The sequence below is a fragment of the Nerophis ophidion genome, linkage group LG21 (assembly GCF_033978795.1).
Source record: "Nerophis ophidion isolate RoL-2023_Sa linkage group LG21, RoL_Noph_v1.0, whole genome shotgun sequence".
Taxonomy (NCBI): Eukaryota; Metazoa; Chordata; class Actinopteri; order Syngnathiformes; family Syngnathidae; genus Nerophis; species Nerophis ophidion.
In genome coordinates this window covers 19,226,840-19,246,892 of record NC_084631.1, presented here as the reverse complement: position 1 = coordinate 19,246,892, position 20,053 = coordinate 19,226,840, and the positions used below count along the sequence as shown (strand labels likewise).

The 20,053-nt window shown below is 38.6% G+C and overlaps 1 protein-coding gene across 1 annotated transcript in view; it reads right to left on the bottom strand.

The window, feature by feature from the left end:
* Positions 1-20,053, bottom strand: part of clic1 (chloride intracellular channel 1) — a 25,543-nt gene extending 5,490 nt beyond the window's left edge. Inside the window, exons 1-6 of the mRNA XM_061882096.1 lie at positions 19,893-20,053; positions 19,600-19,650; positions 7,039-7,148; positions 6,798-6,923; positions 6,613-6,719; positions 3,674-3,855 (exon numbers count right to left, since the gene is read on the bottom strand). Coding sequence (XP_061738080.1) covers positions 3,674-3,855; positions 6,613-6,719; positions 6,798-6,923; positions 7,039-7,148; positions 19,600-19,641 — 567 coding nt within the window. The 5' untranslated portion in view covers positions 19,642-19,650; positions 19,893-20,053. The remainder of the gene's footprint in view (positions 1-3,673; positions 3,856-6,612; positions 6,720-6,797; positions 6,924-7,038; positions 7,149-19,599; positions 19,651-19,892) is intronic.

The following is a 20,053-nucleotide window of genomic DNA, read 5'->3' as shown; positions in this document are numbered from 1 at the left end:
TTGATTCCAAGTAAAATAATGAATGCAGTCACTTTTTATGTTTATTGTTGTTTATTGGTTCCGTGCATGACAGTGGTACTCAATTGTATGCATGTATTATAAAAAAAAAACACATTAATATTCATATATTGGCCCTCTGAGGGCAACCATAACTGCGATGTGGACCTCACTGAAGACGAGTTTGACACCCCTGCAATAAAAGGAAGCCGCAAAATTGGACACACAATGGGGCAAGGGACAATTGCACAATTAATTACAATATATTTTCTAAATATATACAGTACATGCCGAAAGTTTGGACACACCTTCTCATTTAATGTGTTTTCTTTATTTTCACGAGTATTTACATTGTAGATTGTCACTGAAGGCATCAAAACTATGAATGAACACATGTGGAGTTATGTACTTAACAAAAAAAGGTGAAAAAACTGAAAACATGTTTTATATTGTAGTTTCTTCAAAATTGCCACCCTTTCCTCTGATTACTGTTTTGCACACTCTTGGCATTCTCTCGATGAGCTTCAAAAGGTAGTCACCTGAAATGGTTTTCACTTCACAGGTGTCATAGTTTTGATGCCTTCAGTGACAATCTACAAAGTAAATAGTCATGAAAATAAAGAAAACACACTGAATGAGAAGGTGTGTCCAAACTTTTGGCTTGTACTGAATATATAAGAGGGATGTCATGTTCCCTATCGTGGGATCAAATTTGGCCCAAAATGTGTCTTTTTTAAGTGATCGGCGATTGTCTGGTGAGCAGCTGAGCCCAGTCGATTTTTACCACAGCTGTGTCCCAGTGTTTACATTGCTAAAGATTGCACCCCCAATTAAGATTCTTTCGAAAGACATGCATGCTCAGAGAGACACAATTACATTTCTATATATCCTTGTTGCACACGTTCAGGACTTGCATGAACTCCAGGCGGGTGCGTGTCTTGCCAAAACACCGGCTCGATTTTCGAGCATGCTGCAAAAAAATGCATCCACAGTGTGAAACAGTTTTTAAGATACTAATCCTCACCACCATGGTTGAAAAATGGAATGGGGATGTTGACATGCTAAGTTTTAAACACTCTTCATTCTCTAGCAGGTGACTTTTCAAATGATGCTACATATTAAAAGTGATGCTACTTTTTATAGCAACACTTCAGTACCACACTTGACAAATTACGGTTGTGTGTTCGACTTTGATTGATTGATTGAAACTTTTATTAGTAGATTGCACAGTTCAGTACATATTCCGTACAATTGACCACTACATGGTAACACCCGAATAAGTTTTTCAACTTAATCAATTCATGGTAGGCGACATATTCCCACTTGAAGACAAACCACCGCCAGACGATGGACACCCTGTTTTACTTGGGAATTAATTATTCCTTCATTCGCACCTTCTTTCTCTCGTATTACCACTCGCATGGCTCCGCTAGCATCACAGCTAACATTACCCATGCTACTACCTCTCTGCTCCCCGAGGGCGTATAGGTATGTGACGTATGACGTGACAGTATGTGACGTATGGTATGTAAGAACGTGCGCTTGTCTGTGAGGAGAGACAGGAAAGAGCGACAAGAGCCTGTAATGTAATGCCCGCAACTAAAAGCAACTGCATGAGAACGTATACTCGAATATCACGATATAGTCATTTTCTATATCGCACAGAGACAAACCCGCGATATATCGTGTATATCGATATATCGCTTCGTCCTAATTCAATGCCACAAATTTAATACATCATCTGAATTTACAACACCAGCAAATTCAAATTTTGACAAAAAAAGCTTTATAAAAATAATTACTTTAGTTACTTATAGTTACTACTATAAAACATGTTCCGTTTTATAATCCATTGTCAAAAGTATCAAATCGGGACTCAATATTAGACCGGATGTGAGGCCGAAAAATGGGATGCTCATCGAAAAAACCCCAACCTAAATCAAGCGTGTCAAACTCGTTTTCACCGAGGGCCACATCGCATTTATGGTTGCCCTCGTGGGGCCACTTTTAACAGTGAATAATATACAGTATGAGTATGAATGTGTATATATAAAACGTGTATAATTGTCTGTCTTTTTTTATGTACGCTGTACAAAATAATATACAGTATGAGTATAAAAGTGTATATATAAAATGGGGGACGGCGTGGCGCAGTGGGAGAGTGGCCGTGCGCAACCCGAGGGTCCCTGGTTCAAATCCCACCTAGTACCAACCTCGTCACGTCCGTTGTGTCCTGAGCAAGACACTTCACCCTTGCTCCTGATGGGTGCTGGTTGGCGCCTTGCATGGCAGCTCCCTCCATCAGTGTGTGAATGTGTGTGTGAATGGATAAATGTGGAAGTAGTGTCAAAGCGCTTTGAGTAACTTGAAGGTAGAAAAGCGCTATAAAAGTACAACCCATTTATCATTTATAATTGTCTGTCTTTTTTTATGTACGCTGTACAAAACCAAATCTTTAGATTGTGCTGTATAAAATTGGCAGCTCAGTCACCACAATTTCACTGTAATATTTGCAGATTTTTTTTTTTTACACCATATAAAATAAAAAAATACATATAATTAAATTAAATGGTACCAGCGGCAAAAATGTGGCGTGGCTCTCCCTTAAGAGATAGGGTGAGAAACTCTGTCATCCGGGAGGAGCTTAAACTAAAGCCGCTGCTCCTCCACATTGAGAGGAGCCAGATGAGGTGGTTTCGGCATCTGGTCAGGATGCCACCCGAACGCCTCCCTAGGGAGGTGTTTCGGACACGTCCGACCGGTAGGAGTCCACGGGGAAGATCCAGGACACGCTGGGAAGACTATCTCTCCCGGCTGGCCTAGGACCACCTCGGGATCCCCTGGGAGGAGTTGGACGAAATGGCTGGGGAGATGGAAGTCTGGGCTTCCATGCTTAAACTGCTGCCCCCACGATCTGACCTCGGATAAGCAGAAGAAAATGGATAGATGGATGGATTGGAAAAATGGTACCACAGTTTTTTTATGTACAAATTCATACACGTTTTTTATACTGTACGGTTGTTGTGTTTTATAGTGTATTATCACTCTATATTGAAAGAGGATTTTACTGTAAAACATTTTTTAAGGAATTTTTTTTTTTCTTACATGAACAGTTTGTTGGACTACTTGCTTTGAAATCATAAGTCAAGCAGATATATGAAATCATAAGTCAAGCAGATATATAAGTATTTCTCTTTATTTAAACAATAAAATTGTTTTGAAATGTATAATGACATAATATTTTGTATTTTTATTATAGATGATTCAAGTGTAAATATATGTAAGTGTACGCAGTACATTTATTTGTGTAATACATTTATTAAGAAATGATAAAGGTACTTAATTTACACATATTATTTCCACGCTTTCGGGGGCCACACAAATTGATGTGGCGGGCCTTGAGTTTGACACCTGTGCCCTAAATAATGAAACTAATAATACTGTACTGAAAACATTAAAAGTCAGTAGTCAAATGTGAGATTCAGTGCTCGGGTCTTGGTACCAAGCAGTTACCGGTCAAAATAATGATTAAAAAAACTTCAACATAAATAATAAACAATAAAACAAATACAAACAATAATCAAAACATCAAATCAGTCCATGAATAGTGATGAATATGGTTCCATGACTTATCAAGGGTTACTAAATGTATCTTACGTGTCTCAGGTACCATTACCTTCACAATGTGGAGCTTTGGAAGCAGGTTGCAGTCAGCCAGAGTAAGCTCAGGGCCGTCAAGGAAGGGGCGAGATGAGGAAGTGACTTCATCTGCGCTATTTTCATCAATTTCGTCAGGAAGTGGGGAACCGAGGTAGTCGTCGAGCTTCTTCAGGGCCTTCAGAAGGCCTTTCTCTAAATCTGAACACAAAGCAAACAGGCGGTCAAAGCTCCAGGGTTAGGTTTGTCTTTGGAGAAGAAACATTTTCCCAAACATTGAGAATATAAAATATTGAAGTAAAAGGGAATATTAAAAAAAAGACTGTATAACTCTGCCACATGTCTCACATGTATGTTCTTAGGGCATTTGAACATGCCCTTTCTTTTAGAATGTATTTTATGTATTTAGTCGTTCAAGAGAGTTAAGTGGGGGGACACCTTGATACCTTCTGGAGCTGATCCACTAAGATCCAAATAACACTTGCTAAATAGCGTGTGCAAACTATACAACTGTGTGCACTATTAGTGTAGGAGTTGTCTGTGACCTACAAAGACTGTGTGTACAATTGATAACAAGCGCAAATTAAAAATATTTAAGTGATGTTTTTGCGTGTATACCGAGCGTCACCATGGAGACAGTTCCTTCCACATTTATGGTATCGTAGGCTTCGACCTGTGGTGTTTTGTCATGTTGTTGACATGCTGCACACAAATATGATCTATGCCTCCTTTTCTGGACTGTTTTATAGCATGAGCTAGACAACAAAATCTACCTTTAGCAGAAGGTGCACTCTGGTAGGCGCAGTGGTATGGTGATGGTGTGTCGGGAATGATCCAGGCACAAGAAAATGCATATTGCAGTACGTTTTTTCTAGGGGTGGGCAAATTAGTGCGTTAATTACGAGTTAACTAATCAATCTATTAACGCCGACAATTATTTTATCGCACATTTGCGTATGTTATTTACATGCTTTTATTTTGTTAACGCCTTTTCTTAACAAGATGGCGTCGCCCGGATAAGCTTCGTTGTCGAGGGCCTCTTGGTAAAGATGGAACATTTGGCAAAAATACTGGACAATTCTGCAAATTTCATGGCTGGCTTACAGTGTGGTCACTCCGGGATCACTTACGACCGCCAGACAATTCTGAATGTGGATAGATCGGGCCGTTTTGGACTGAATGACGCGTGCTTGCTAGACCGGCTAGCTAGCATGGGAATACTTTGCCGGCTACATCCAGCGGCCTGTGACGCAGCGGAGTATATGTGTTGTCTGTCTATTTATGAATAATGCAGACGAGGCGTGTTGGCTGAGTTCTTAATGTTTACTTTCAGAGCGTGCATATCACAACATACAAGATGCCGTCATGGCGACACAACCTATACCGGGATACCGGGCATGCTCGTCACTCCTGTTGCATGCTGGGTAGAGTAGTTATTTTTTTCCCTGGCTCATAACATCATAATATAGTACCATGTATATGCGTTCAGTTTATCAAAGCACCAAGCAAACAATCGGAAAATTCCCAACATATCAATTCCTAGATATGGTCATAATTATTTTAAGTGCACGACGCAGAATAAACACAACATTATTAATATTGCTACTACGGATAATTTGATCAAAAATTCCCTAAAACTGCCCACTACCTATAATATAGGTTTTTCAAACATAAGATCCCTGATAAAAAAAAAAATTTCTGCTGTTACCTCAGAAATTGCCTGTTCAGATGTTATGATTGTGGCTCAGAGATTTGTATGTAGATTATATTTATTTTCCATAACAAACAGGATAACTTAAATACCCTGGCAGTGGCAATAAGCTTAAATATTTGTATTTACATTTTTTGAGTTGATTTTCATAAAATATGCTATTTAACTGCTACTGTTTAACAAGGACTGATTTAAATTGTGTTTGCACAACAAATGTTTTGGCGCTTTTGTTCATGTGAGAGAATATTCCAATAAAGGTGCACTACACACTACTTTTGAATTCATTATTGGGCTTTGCGTATACAATGCAGTTAATCGCGATTAATCGGAGAAATAGTGCGATTAACTTTGATTAAAATGTTTAATCGTTGCCCAGCCCTAGTTTTTTCACATAGGAGAAATATAAAAATATCTCCTATATGAAAAATTAAACACCATTTAAAAAATGTCAGCAGACACCAAAACATATCAGTTGAATTTGTTTAAATCAATCCCTTAAGTCATCCAGCAGCTAAAAAATGTCATGACTGAATATATAATAAATCAATTTTTTTATTTCTGACAGTCACACAGATGGAATATTTTCTCTCTCTCTCTCAATCATCTGTCTGTGCAAAGCGATCGCCTCCTTTCTTACCCATTTGTGTGTAACTGCCAGGTTGCACGAACATTCCAAATGTTCTAAATGTGTTGCAGCAGTTGCAAAACAGTTTCAGTTTTAAATCACATTGCAAATGCCAAATTATTATATTTGCATCTCCTATCTATATTTTTATGTACATATATTCTGCATAAATATGAAGTCAGACAAGCTAACTGGATTGCGCTCTCTATTTTGCTCGTTGAGGAGATGCAATCCTCTGCGCACCAGCTTTACGTGGGCTATCAATTTGCTCGTGTTTTAATACGCGCACACCTTTAGTAGATCAAGCCATTCAAAAACTACAACAACCGAACATAGGCTAATATATGCTCAATTATCTACTTCATAGTTCCATCTTATAGGTGACACGGCAAACTACTTAGCTATTAACATATTTGATTTATAATTATTCATATAATTTATTATTATTATTATTTAAGTTTTTTTTTGTTTTTTTTTTTTACTTGACTATATTATTTAGTTATATATTTAAGTAGACCCTATTTTTGTAACTTGACTGTCTTTCTTTTTTTGGCACATATAAATACATAGTGGCAAAAATTTTGCGGTACAATTTAGAGGTGTGTATTTTAATTTCACTCACTTTCATTGGTCTGAGGGTTGGAGTTCTTTATGTAAGCCGAGAACTTGGAGAAGACATCCATGCCTGCTGTGTTCGACTCAGGGTTCCGCGCGGCCAGGCGGGGATACCTGAACGCCAAGAGACAGGCGTGCTCACGTAAAGTAAAGCCAATGACGAAAAATGAGGCGGTCAGATGCAGTAACTACTTGGGCGGGCAGAGGTTGTCCTCCAGGAATTCCTCAATCTTGTTGGTGTCAGTTTTCACTTCGCTGCCGTACAACAGGAAGGGAGGCTGGGCACCCGGAGCCAAGTCATTTAGAATGCAGGGTTTCCTGTCGGTGGTGGAGAGACCACATGAATGGATTTTTAACATTTTCCAAGTTATAACACAAATGTCTTGAAAAACGTGCGAAAGTTAAAAAAAAAAAAAAAAGAAAGTAATTCCACCTCTTCATGTCTACTGTAGTAACATCAAACGTGACTCCTTTTAGCCACAACACCATGAAGAGACGCTGAGAGAAGGGACAGTTGCCGATGCTCTGCCCATCACTCCCAGCCTGCAAATAAAACATACATGTTATGCATTTCTACATACATACATACATACATTTAACATACTGTACAACCTGGGGGAAATTCCACAATCTCAGTGTTACACGGGTCAAATTTAAGAATTATACTTAAGGGGTACTCAAACATTCACTCACAATGTTTTCAAAAACACCTGGCAATCGTTATTATGTTCTATCCAAACATCGATTCAATTAAGACACGTTACAGTACGAAATCAACCTAATTATTCATCATTTCTAATGACACAATAATCGAAAGCTCTACTACAGGGGTGTCCAAAGTGTGGTCCGGGGGCCACTTGCAGCCTACAACTTGCCATTTATTGACCCACGACACATTCTAAGGACAAAATAAACACATACCGGATTACAACACCAAACGACAAAAAAAGTATATGCAACTTTCGGGAGAGATACTGTATACCAGTATATCTGGCCTGCTTATTCTGCACACATCTATCAAAGCTCCGAGGTCAACTGACCAGGGATTTTTAGAATACCCAAGGTCGATGCTGCAGACTAGAGGAGACAGAGCTTTTGCAGTAGCAGGACCTAAACTTTGGAACGCTTTCCCTCTGAATCTCAGAGTAGCAACATCTCTTGATTATTTTAAATTTTCTTTAAAAATGCACTTATTTGCGCTGGCTTTTAACAGACGCTTCTTTTTGAGATAGGCTCCAGCACCCAACCGCGACCCCTAAAGGGACAAGCGGTAGGAAATGGATGAATGGATGTATTTATTGTGATTTGTATTATCTTTAACGTTTTTGTTATTTTTTCACAATGTTATGCATTTTAAGTGTGTTTTATGTATAACATGTTTTATGCTTATTGTGATTTTGATTATTAGTCATTTTACCGTTGTTTTAATCTGTACAGCACTTTGGGGCAATAGTCTGTTTTAGAAATGTACTATATAAATAAATCTACTTTGACCTTGACCTTAAATGATTTAAATGCGAAAATTGCTGAAATGCGCAAGAGGAACTTAAATGCTAATGTTAGCATGCTAACAGTTACAATGCGTCAAGCACAAAGTTATGACTCTGAGGCATTTGGCCATAAAATTGGCTAACAAAAATTACCATGGTAATGTTAGCATGCTAGAACATTAACAGGAGGTGTCACGTACCAAGTTATATGACTCTCAGCCGTTTGGCTGCAAAAAGTGGCTGAAAGAGTTAGCATGGTAATGTTACCATGCAAACAGCATGTGTTGAGTTCAAAGTTATACGACTCGGAGGTGTTCTGCAGCAAAAGTGGCTTTAAAAGTTAGCATGCTAAAGTTATTAATGCTGCCTGAGGCCATGATGCTGAACAGCATGGTCTGACTGATTTTGTTTCATCTAATGGCCAACGCTATTGTAGTATTAATATTTTTAGTTAATTTTGTATTTTATGGGGTTGAAAATGCTTAAAGGCCTACTGAAACCCACGACTACCGACCACGCAGTCTGATAGTTTATATATCAATGATGAAATATTAACATTGCAACACATGCCAATACTTCCGGTTTAGTTGACTAAATTGCAATTTTAAATTTCCCGTGATGTGTCCTGTTGAAAATGTCACGGAATGATGACGCTTATGTTGACGCGTGCTTGTGACGTTATTGGTTGGCGCAGACATATTATCCCAGCACCACTTACGGCTAAAAGTCGTCTGCTTTAATCGCATAATTACACAGTATTTTGGACATCTTTGTTGCTGAATCTTTTGCAATTTGTTAAATAAATAATGGAGACTATAAAGAAGAATGCTGTTGGTGGAAAGCGGTGGATTGCAGCTGCCTTTAGCAATCAAAACACAGCCGGTGTTTGTTTGTTTGTTGTAAAGCTTTAATATGGAACAGAGCGGTCAAGCAGACATGTTTCTCTACCACATGTCAACCGGCAGGTTTCGGTGAGAAAATTGTGGTAATAAATCGGCTCTTACCAGAGAAATGAGCGGAGCTTGTGTCCTCCTGCAGCAGCTGTGACTTTCTTTGCTCCTCCATGGCTTCACTCAAGAGACACTGGCGGTCACCACACCCCTCCGACTTTCAGCTATGACTTTATAATCTTACTAAAACACTAGTAACACAATAAGCAGATAAGGGATTTTCCAGAATTATCCTAGTCAATGTGTCTAATAACATCTGAATCGCTCCCACTGCCGCCCCCCCCCCCCCCTTTTTTTTTTCTAGTGCTTCACTCTAACTTTACTCATCCACAAATCTTTCATTCTCACTCAAATTAATGGGGAAATGGTCGCTTTCTCTGTCCGAATCGCTCTTGCTGCTGGTGGCTATGATTATAAACAATGTGAGGATGTGAGGAGCCCTACAACCAGTGACGTCACGCGCACATCGTCTGCATCTTTCGGTACAGGCAAGGCTTTTTTAATAGCGACCAAAAGTTGCGAACTTTATCGTCGATGTTCTCTTCTAAATCCTTTCAGCAAAAATATGGCAATATCGCGAAATGATGAAGTATGACACATAGAATGGACCTGCTATCCCCCTTTACATAAGAAAATCTCATTTCAGTAGGCCTCAGACAAAGATCTTATTGCATGCAAACTTGCAACATAATGCAGATAACAATACACAGCTAAATGAGTGCTAACGAATGCTAAAAGAGGTGCATGGGCATACCTGAGTAAACCCTCCTGTTTTTCCCAGGAAACTTCTGTATATTTATTTTCTGGAATTTGCGTTGAACGTCCCCTATTTTGAAGTACAATTGTTGGCATTTATCTGGCGTTCTCCCACATTCCAAAAAATATGCATGTTAGGTTGATAGGAGACTCTAAAGTGTCAGTAGGTATGAATGGTTGTTTTTTTGTGCCCTGTGATTGGCTGGCAACCAGTCTAGGGGAGATCTGGGAAAATTAGGCCCTGGTTGAGCTTTTTAGTTCGGTCCGCCGGACATTTCCAAATAATTTTTTTAGATCTTTAAGATTGAAACTGTACTTGCCATTATGATGTGCAGTGATGTTTTCAAATGACTAAGTCTTGGACTATGCAAAGTATGTCTATGGTTGGAGTCTGCACTTTTTCTTGATATACTAGTTGCTATGGTAATTTAAATCACAGCAGGTCAGACAACCCCAAAGTGGTTGGGGAGCGCTTCCAAAGAGTGTTTCCAGAACGGCCAGCCTGAAATGTGGGAGTCAAGGACAGACGCGGAAGTAGATTTTTACAGCAAAGTTCTAAAGTTTAGTGATATATCAGATATATCAGACTGTAGGTGGGTTTTTTTTTTTTACCCTTCGCGTTCATATTTCGCTGTGTTTGTTGCGTTTCGCTTGATTGTAAAATATGTAGATCGAGAGGTGGTGTGACATTCATATGTTGTCCATATTCAGTGTTCAATCGGTCATAGTTAATATTGTAAATCCCACATTCTTTATTTTCATGTACATTCTGGGTGTCCCATTCAGTAAAAAAAACTTAAAATTCCATTCAGTTTTTTAAAGCGGTCTGTCATAACGTTTTTAGCATTCAATCAGACATTAATGTAAGGTATTGTATTTGTGTTCCTAAAAATCAGATAGACCGGCCCTCAGGCACATTTTTTTCTTTAAATTTGTCCAGGTCTGGTCTAGTGTCACCGATCTCGCCCAAAGTCTGCTGGGATACGCTCCAGTTTACCCGCTACTACCCTAATAAGGATAAGTGATATGGAAAATGGATAGATGGATGTCAAATTGGATGTATCTGTAAGGACAGTTTAGATCATGGGTGTCAAACTCTGGCCCACGGGCCAAATCTGGCCCGCCGTGTAATTTAATTTGGCCCTTGAGGCAATATCAATTTAGTATTAGAGCTGGCCCGCCGGTGTTATACAGCGTCGGTGCCGCTGTAACACCACTTCACCGCTAATACTCATACTTGCCAACCCTCCTAATTTTCCCGTTAGACTCCCAAAGTTCAGTGCCTCGCCCGAAAATCTCCTGGGGCAACCATTCCCCCGAATTTCTACCGATTTCCACCTGGACAACTATATTGGGGGCGTGCATTTAAGGCACTGCCTTTAGCGTTCTCTACAACCTGTCGTCACGTCCGCTTTTCCTCCATACTAACAGCGTGTCACATAATATTTGTGACTTTTACACACACACGCACAAGTGAATGCAAGCCATACTTGGTCAACAGCCATACAGGTCACACTGAGGGTGGCCGTATAAACAACTTTAGCACTGTTACAAATATATGCCACACTGTGAACCCACACCAAACAAGAATGACAAACACATTTCGGGTGAACATCCGCACTGTAACACAACAGAACAAATACCCAGGTCCCCTTGCAGCACTAACTCTGCCGGGAAACTTCCAGCAAACTGACCAATAATTAACGTTTTATTAATGCATTTTCTCTTGCTACTTCAAGGCTTGAATGTTTGGTTCATTCATTATTGTTATTTTATTTTCAAATTTGTTATTTGCCTGTTGATATTTACCTCAGAAGATTGCAAATAGAAAAAAAGGCATAACATTTTTATTTAAATTTTATTTGATATGCCATTGATATTATTTTTATTATTTGAAATTGGATTTTGCATGTCACTATAGTTATATAAGCCTTGCTTGTTCAATATTTAATGCAAAACTTGTTTGGGTCCCTATTAAAAGGTAATTTTGTTCAACCTTGGTCCGCGGCTCTGTTCCATTTAAAATGTTGGCCCACTCTGTATTTGAGTTTTACACCCCTGGTTTAGATTGTGCTATTCTAAGACAATGTTAGAAAATAACGATATAGTGCATTCTAATAAATTCTAAATGATCAGTTGAATTTCTAAATTTAGTGTTCTAATAAATACACGCATGTACGGCCATTTTGGATGTTTTTTGGTTTTTTTTAAAAAGAGGAAGCACTCTCACGAGAGAAGGGTGTGAATTTGCAACGGGGCAGTAAAATATAGAAATTACTTAAAGTTGCTACAGAGGCTTTGAGTTTGTTCCTTTTTTTTACACCCCCAAGAGCATTCCATACTTATTCAAATTAACTTGTAGCTGAAAGAAAAGCTGATCAAATCGTTTAAAGAAATTACAGTTGCACCGTATTTCTGCCAGGAAAGTAAGTCAGTGACAAGTATCAAGTATCACTCAAATCTGAGGATTATTTATCTTTAAAAAGGCAAACTTAGATATCGTGTTACAGCTCATGTTATGCTGATGAGTGTATTTTTTCATACTCTTAATGAAAATATTCTACATTAACTCCGCCACAGAAAGGGAAGAAAAAAATGTCAAAAATTTCACAAACACTTATTTTGCCCAAAACACTATTAACTGATTTCACATTCTTTCTAATGTTGTCTTTAATTAGAAAAAAAGGGACAGACACAGGACAAATTGTAAATGACTAAACGTAAGCAAACTTAATATAATTGTCAATATGTAATCATTATGGCATGCATTAAAATATCAGTAATAGACATGGAGAATGGGTTGGATAAAGTAGGCTCTGCTTTGTCCTACTCCTTTTCGGGCATTTTGCCTTTTGTCAATGTAACACCATGATGTTGCTTAATTGTAACTTGTTGCATTTCTGAAACAAATAAACCATACATCTAAAAAGTGAACCACTGTTGCAGGTGTAACACAGTCGTGTCCAAAGTGCAGTTTGGTTCCAGTGGTGGTTCTAGATGTAATGGTGCCCTAGGCAGGACCCCATGTTCTATATGTCTCTCCTGATTTATTAATCTAGTTGCTCACTTCCTTTTCTCAGCTGGTTACTTTCTGCTTTAATGCTGTTCCTACTAGCCTTTCTTTTCCTTTTCTTTCTTTTTGTTGACTACTTCAAATTCAAGCTAGCATAGCGCCATGGCTAGCATAGATTGCGCTCTACTTCCTCCTCCGTGTGTTTGCACTAAACGAGCTAACACAACATTAAAATAATTTGTTAATATTTAACTAATATGCGATGCAATGAGGTGGCGTCTTGTCCAGGGTGTACACTGTCTTCCGTCGATTGTAGCTGAGATAGGCAACAGCGCCCCCGCGACCCCGAAGGGAATAAGTTGTAGAAAGTGGATGGACAGTTAATATTTATCCTACAGTTAGTAAGAAACAAACATAAACTAACGTTAAGATAATGTTTGCAATAATGCCACATTTTAGAACCATATGTATTACTTAATTCAAACAGACATTAATAAATCGATGTTTGGACATTTGTCCTTCGGAGAATCAATTATTTTTCCCACCTCTAGTCATTAGTCATTTGTCTATACAATTGTTATAAGTCCACCTCTCTTCTGTACAACACTGAAATCCTATTACCGTAATAATAAATACAAGAAAAAAACATATATAAATCAACTTACAACAAATAACTTTATTAACACTGTTTTTGTACATAACAGAAAACATTTAAAGTGCATCAATTTAGTTGAAATTCCTTAAAAAATATATATATTTGTATAAACTGTTCTCTTGACTGACATGAACCATTTGATATTGAAAAATCTAATTGAATAAACTCATTAAAAAAATATACATTCAAAGTGATAAGCAACATAAACTCAGGAGCACAATACATACAACAATTTAACCTACAAAACAAAAATTAATAAAACAGTGATTTTTTTAATCAAAATGAGGAAGTCAGGATGAATTGCTACAATGAGCATGTTTTGTAGTGCACCGCTTTTCGAAGCCGGTTTGCAGCATGATACTGATAAAGCATTTACCACGGTGTGACACAAGGCCCCAGGGGAGCTATTTCAGAAGAACTGGTTTATATCTACTATTTGGGAACATGAGGGGGCACAAATAAATATGAATTTTTCCTCTTCATTCTTGCAGCACTCCCTCAAGTGTGCCGCCTTTGGCAATTGTCCATGTGACCCACATCTGAAACCGCCACTGATAATACAAGTTGTTACGTAAATACAAAGATAACACGCTTTCTTCCCATTTGAGCATTTCTACATAAGTTGGTTTTATCCTTAAACTATCAAACTGGGCCAAAGATCCTTCTACTTTTGTTTTGCTTCTGGCCTTCAGTGGGGAAAGATTGAGACACTTCTGAATGGATTTTGGCGTCTTGATTTTAAATAAATACTGTAAGAGTGGTTCTGGTTAAGAAACGGGTTACAAAAATCCAATAATTGTGTAATTTGCACTAGTGGCAGCAGTATACAGGAAGGTTACAACAGCATCTTTCATCCATTGAGAAAACAGAAGTGATACTGTATATGGTTGCACAGAGAACTCATTATAAAAACAGATTATATATTAGGACTGCACGATTAATCAACATCAAAGCTTTAATTAGTGCAAAAATTAATAAATTTTTTCTCCACAGGCACAGGTTTTTAAGTGACAGACATGTTCCAATCAAAGTTGTTGAGCCTCACATTTGTTCCTCTCTTGTTTCGAACAGGGGGAAAGACGTCTCACTCTGTGCATCGATCTCAGCACCTGAGGGCGTTTATTCAACAGTAGAATAAACTGAACGCAGTGAGCTATCTTTTCATTCTTTGTATCGGTGGGCGGCGAGCGAGACCCCCAGCTTTACACACCCAGGAAGCACTGACAGACAGCCTCCCAACCTGTGACTCGCAAGTCAGACGCCAAGTAACAAAAATTAAGAGGAAAAAAATACGATTACACAGCCAAATGTTCTGTCGTGGTAATATTTCAGTTTTAAAATTGGAGAGGCAATGCAAACCCATCAACATGAACAAATAAGCGAGCAAGATTGCCGTGATCGCGGGATGGCAAAAAACAACAAGACAACGTCCTAGTTTTTACAACTTGGAAAAAAATGCACTTTAAGATGTCCAATATTTATCTGAGATACATTTTTGCCTATAAAAATAAGAGTCCTTTTTTTTTTTTTGGTTTGTTTATTTATTTAGAATAAAGTTATTTACCTACCAATTAAGGTACACTGGTAAACAATTCTACAGAAATGAAAAACAAAAGTAAAAAATATTTTAAATGGTTACTTGCATTATTATTATTATTATATTATGATTACATTTTAATCACTATATACTTTTTATTGGGTATTTTTTCAGATTAAATGTTAGCTACACTTTTTTGGAATTGTTTCTATCATTCACAATCCTTATGTAAGATTTGAACACACATGTTTTTCTTTTTCTAATTCATTCTAAATAGTAAATGCATGTGATCAAAAGTCTGCTTACAATGGAGCCAACTGGAGTCACTCTTATTTATAAAGCCCTTAAAATACCTCCATCAAGGTTTAATATACATGATGTAAGTATATATGTAATGTAGTAATGGGCACATGTATAAGAACATTCAATATTTATGTGTTTTGCTCACTTTAAGCAAACGCAGTGCATTCATTTTCAAAAACGCATAACGTTTTATTTTTTTTCAAAACATCATTACTGATTATTACTCACTGTAGACTTTATGAGAGCCAACAAACATAATTAAACATCGCTTACTGTATGTACAATGTCTGCTGTCATTAGGATACTGACTGCTTGGATGTTCATATATTCCTCTTTAGATGAAGAATGACTCAAAATCCTCAGGGAGTAAATGGGAAGTGAAACCAAATGTCTTTTTGTGTCGTTGTCGGCATTTTCTGATCTAAATTGGCTGTCATAGTGCACCAACTTGTCAGAATGCATCCTCATATCTAGGTAAGAGGCATGATTTATGGTCTACAAACCCCGTTTCCATATGAGTTGGGAAATTCAGTTAGATGTAAATATCAACGGAATACAATGATTTGCAAATCATTTTCAACCCATATTCAGTTGAATATGCTACAAAGACAACATATTTGATGTTAAAACTGATAAACCTTTTTTTTTGCAAATAATCATTAACTTTAGAATTTGATGCCAGCAACACGTGACAAAGAAATTGGGAAAGGTGGCAATAAATACTGATAAAGTTGAGGAATGCTCATCAAACACTTATTTAGAACATCCCACATGTGTGCAGGCTAATTGGGAAAAGGTGGGTGCCATGACTGGGTATAAAAACAGCTTCCATGAAATGTTAAGTAATTCCCCAACAAGGATGGGGCGAGGGTCACCAATTTGTAAGCAAATTGTTGAACAGTTTTAGAACAACATTTCTCAACGAGCTATTGCAGGGAATTTAGGGATTTTAGCATCTACGGTCCGTAAAATCATCAAAAGGTTCAGAGAATCTGGAGAAATTTCTGCACGTAAGCGATGATATTACGGACTTTTGATCCCTCAGGCGGTACTGCATCAAAAACCGACATCAGTGTGTAAATGATATCACCACATGGGCTCAGAAACACTTCATAAAACCACTGTCAGTAACTACAGTTGGTCGCTACATCTGTAAGTGCAAGTTAAAAGCGAAAGCAATTTATCAACAACACACAGGAACGCCGCCGGCTTCTCTAGGCCCGAGATCATCTAAGATTGACCAATGCAAAGTGGAAAAGTGTTCTGTGGTCTGACGAGTACACATTTCAAATTATATTTGGAAACTGTGGACGTCGTGTCCTCCGGAACAAAGACGAAAATAACCATCCAGATTGTTATAGGCGCAAAGTTCAAAAGCCAGCATCTGTGATGGTATGGGGGTGCATCAGTACCCAAGGCATGGGTATCTTACCGGTACACATCTGTGAAGGCATCATTAATGCTGAGCAACATATGGTGTCATCCAAGCCATGTTATCATGGACGCCCCTGTATTTCAGCAAAACAATGCATAGCCACGTGTTACAACAGCGGGGCTTCGTAGTAAAAGAGTGCGGGTATTTTCCTGGCCCGCCTGCAGTCCAGACATGTCTCCCATCGAAAATGTGTGGCGCATTATGAAGCATAAAATACGACAACAAGACTGTTGAACAACTTAAGCTGTACATCAAGCAAGAATGGTAAATAATTCCACTTTCAAAGCTTCAACAATTAGTTTCCTCAGTTCCCAAACGTTTATTGAGTGTTGTTGAAAGAAAAGGTGATGTAACACAGTGGTGAACATGCCCTTTCCCAACTACTTTGGCACGTGTTGCAGCGATGAAATTCTAATTTGTTTATTATTTGCAAAAAAAAAAAGTTTATGGAGTTTGAACATCAAATATCTTGTCTTTGTAGTGCATTCAATTGAATATGGGTTGAAAAGGATTTGCAAATCATTGTATTCCATTTATATTTACATCGAACACAATTTCCCAACTCATATGGAAACGGGGTTTGTAAAATAAACGTCCATAAGCAAGGAACCAAGGAAGCAGCTTACCACTCGATGATGTCAATAAAGGCACACACGCTTGTGATCCCGGCGCAGCTATGAATAGTTTTGTCTGTGTTAGCGCTTTTATAATAACATCAAATCACGAAATGTAAATGGAGGATTGTTGGCAGATTTTGAATGGTTATTTATAGGGTTTTATAAGTGGAATAGAGGACCTCCCATCGTTGTAAGCTGAATTTGATTTGCGTTTATTTACGAGTTATAATGCATTTAAAAAAAATACATTTGTCGCCATGTCTTTCATAATAATTGTTAACGGTAGGCAAAACTCCATAGTAAGTGCAGTTCTTCTTTAAGAACAATGGCTGCAGACTAAGGCCTAGTTTACACTAAGCCGGATAAGGTTATCCAGGGTAAATCCCACCTAACTCTATCCGTGTCCACACACAACAATGCCACTTTTTAGGACCCTCTCCCCCCTCCGTCCGCAACGCGACCTAATACGCATGCGCGGAAAAGCGCACGTTATAGTCACCTCCAGTGTTGCTTTGTGTGCCAGTTCTAAAAATGTAATTCATCTTATTTGAACAATATCCAGTGTTGTGGTATTTCAATTAACTGGAATCCAGTGTACTGTGGAGCCCTATTTTAGTGAATCACAGCTGAGCCATCATAAATTAATCAAACCTTTAATGAACACGATAAAAAACATTTTACAACAATCAATCTCAGGATCTAGATATCTGGTCAGGACACTCCTCACTCCTTTGCCTTCAACTTAATTGTCCATTCGTTTTTGGTGACTTTATATACTCTGGACCTAGACGTTGTGTCCGCGACATACACGGCGGACAATAACTGATACAATCTGCTTTGCCAGTCCAAATGCATTCGCAGTTTTCCGTAGTCTTACCTCGACGGCCAGGTAATACAAAGCACACACTAGCTTTTTTTGTTACATCCACGGGAGCTCGCATTCTTGTTGAATCTCCTTCGACAAATAGACAAAGTTTTTCGCTAAGTAGAATCAGAGCTGAGCCGGACATTTGAAAGTTCTCTAGCCGTCTGACAAGTGTTGTATCCGTAATAGCTGCAATCGCTTTCTCTTAAGGTATTAATGTGTGATTTCCATAAGCGTCTGTACAGACGAAAGGAGAAACACGGGAATGTCTGGATGACTTGCCTCCATATTTCAAGTGTTTACCTCCTAATTACGATACCGCTATATTATGAAGCTGGCTGTGGCCCGTTCTTTCTGATGTCACTTCCTGTGTGGGGCGCGGTCTTTCTGGCGTCACTTCCTCTCCAAAATCAGTTTGTAAACGATCAATGAGTCCATACAAAGCGCAGAGTTGGAGATTCAAGAAATACACAGCGCACTTACCCGTGTAAAAAATTATCCAAGGAGGGGAACCTTAAACGATAGTTTAGTATGGCTGGAACGGGGCCGAGGCTAAATACTTATTGGCAGTGGTGTCAGAGAGGAGAAGTCTAGCAAAACTCCTAGCCATTATGGACAACACCTCCCACCCACTACACTCGGACCTTGCGGAGAGAATGAGCACGTTCAGTGGAAGGCTCAGACTCCCAAAATGCAACACGGAACGACACAGGAGGTCCTTCATACCGACAGCCATCAGACTGTATAATGCATAAGTTCCTTCTTGACTGCACTTAAATGTAGAATATATGTAGAATATATTTATATTATTCATATATTATAAATATATGTTATATATTATTTATTATTATTATTGTCTATTGTGAGCGAACTGTGGTGCTGAATTTCCCCCAGGGATCAATAAAGTACTTTCTATTCTATTCTATCTTGAGTGACAGTATAAAAGTAGCATGCCTCCCATCACTCGTTATTTTCGCAATTTAATGCATTTTTGTGTATAAAAAATAAAAATCACAATTTTAGAGAGAAAAATCGCCCCCCCCCCCCCCCCCCCCTCGAAAACCTATATAGGGAAATGCAAAGTGTGCTTCATGCGAGCTTTTGAAAGTAAAAATACGGCCGAGTGGGGGAGTGTACAACTAAATATAGACTTAAAGTGCATTTAATAAGATTATGCTAGTTTGAGTCAGCACAGGGTGTAACTGACGCCACTCGACAGTCTTTTAACACCGTAAAGACAAAATAAAAACATGAGCGCTTCATGTATATGAAAGTATAGACGAAAAACAACATCGGCGAAAATGAATCAAAGTGGCGCCGTTTCATCTTCCACGTCACACTAGGTCACAGTGTGTGTCATAAAAGGCTCTTACCTTCACAAAAAGTTCCACTTTAGGCGGATTGGCGTCGCTCATTTTCCTTCCCTGGAAAAGGAGGAGAGAGAAAACAAGACGTTTAACTCGTTAAAGCGACACAATAAAAGTAAAGGAGAAGAAGGAGGAGGTCTTCCAAACTGGAAGAGCCAAGCCCATCTTCCGCTAACAACCCGCGGCCATTAAACAACATTAAAAACATTTAAAACAACGCCATGGCCTTCTTAAGTATTAAACCTTAATAAAAAACGAACAAAGTTAATTTTAGTCGTTTTAGGTGTGTTTAGAGCTACCTTGAAGCGCTGCTATGTGCGAATGACGCCTGTTGCTGTTGCTACTTTCTCCTCCCAGTTAGTGCGTCCTCTGCGGGCACAACACACGCACGGCGTCGCCATTTCCTGCGGACGGCAAGCATCCTCACCGCAACATGCGAAAACACAAAGAACGACGGTGG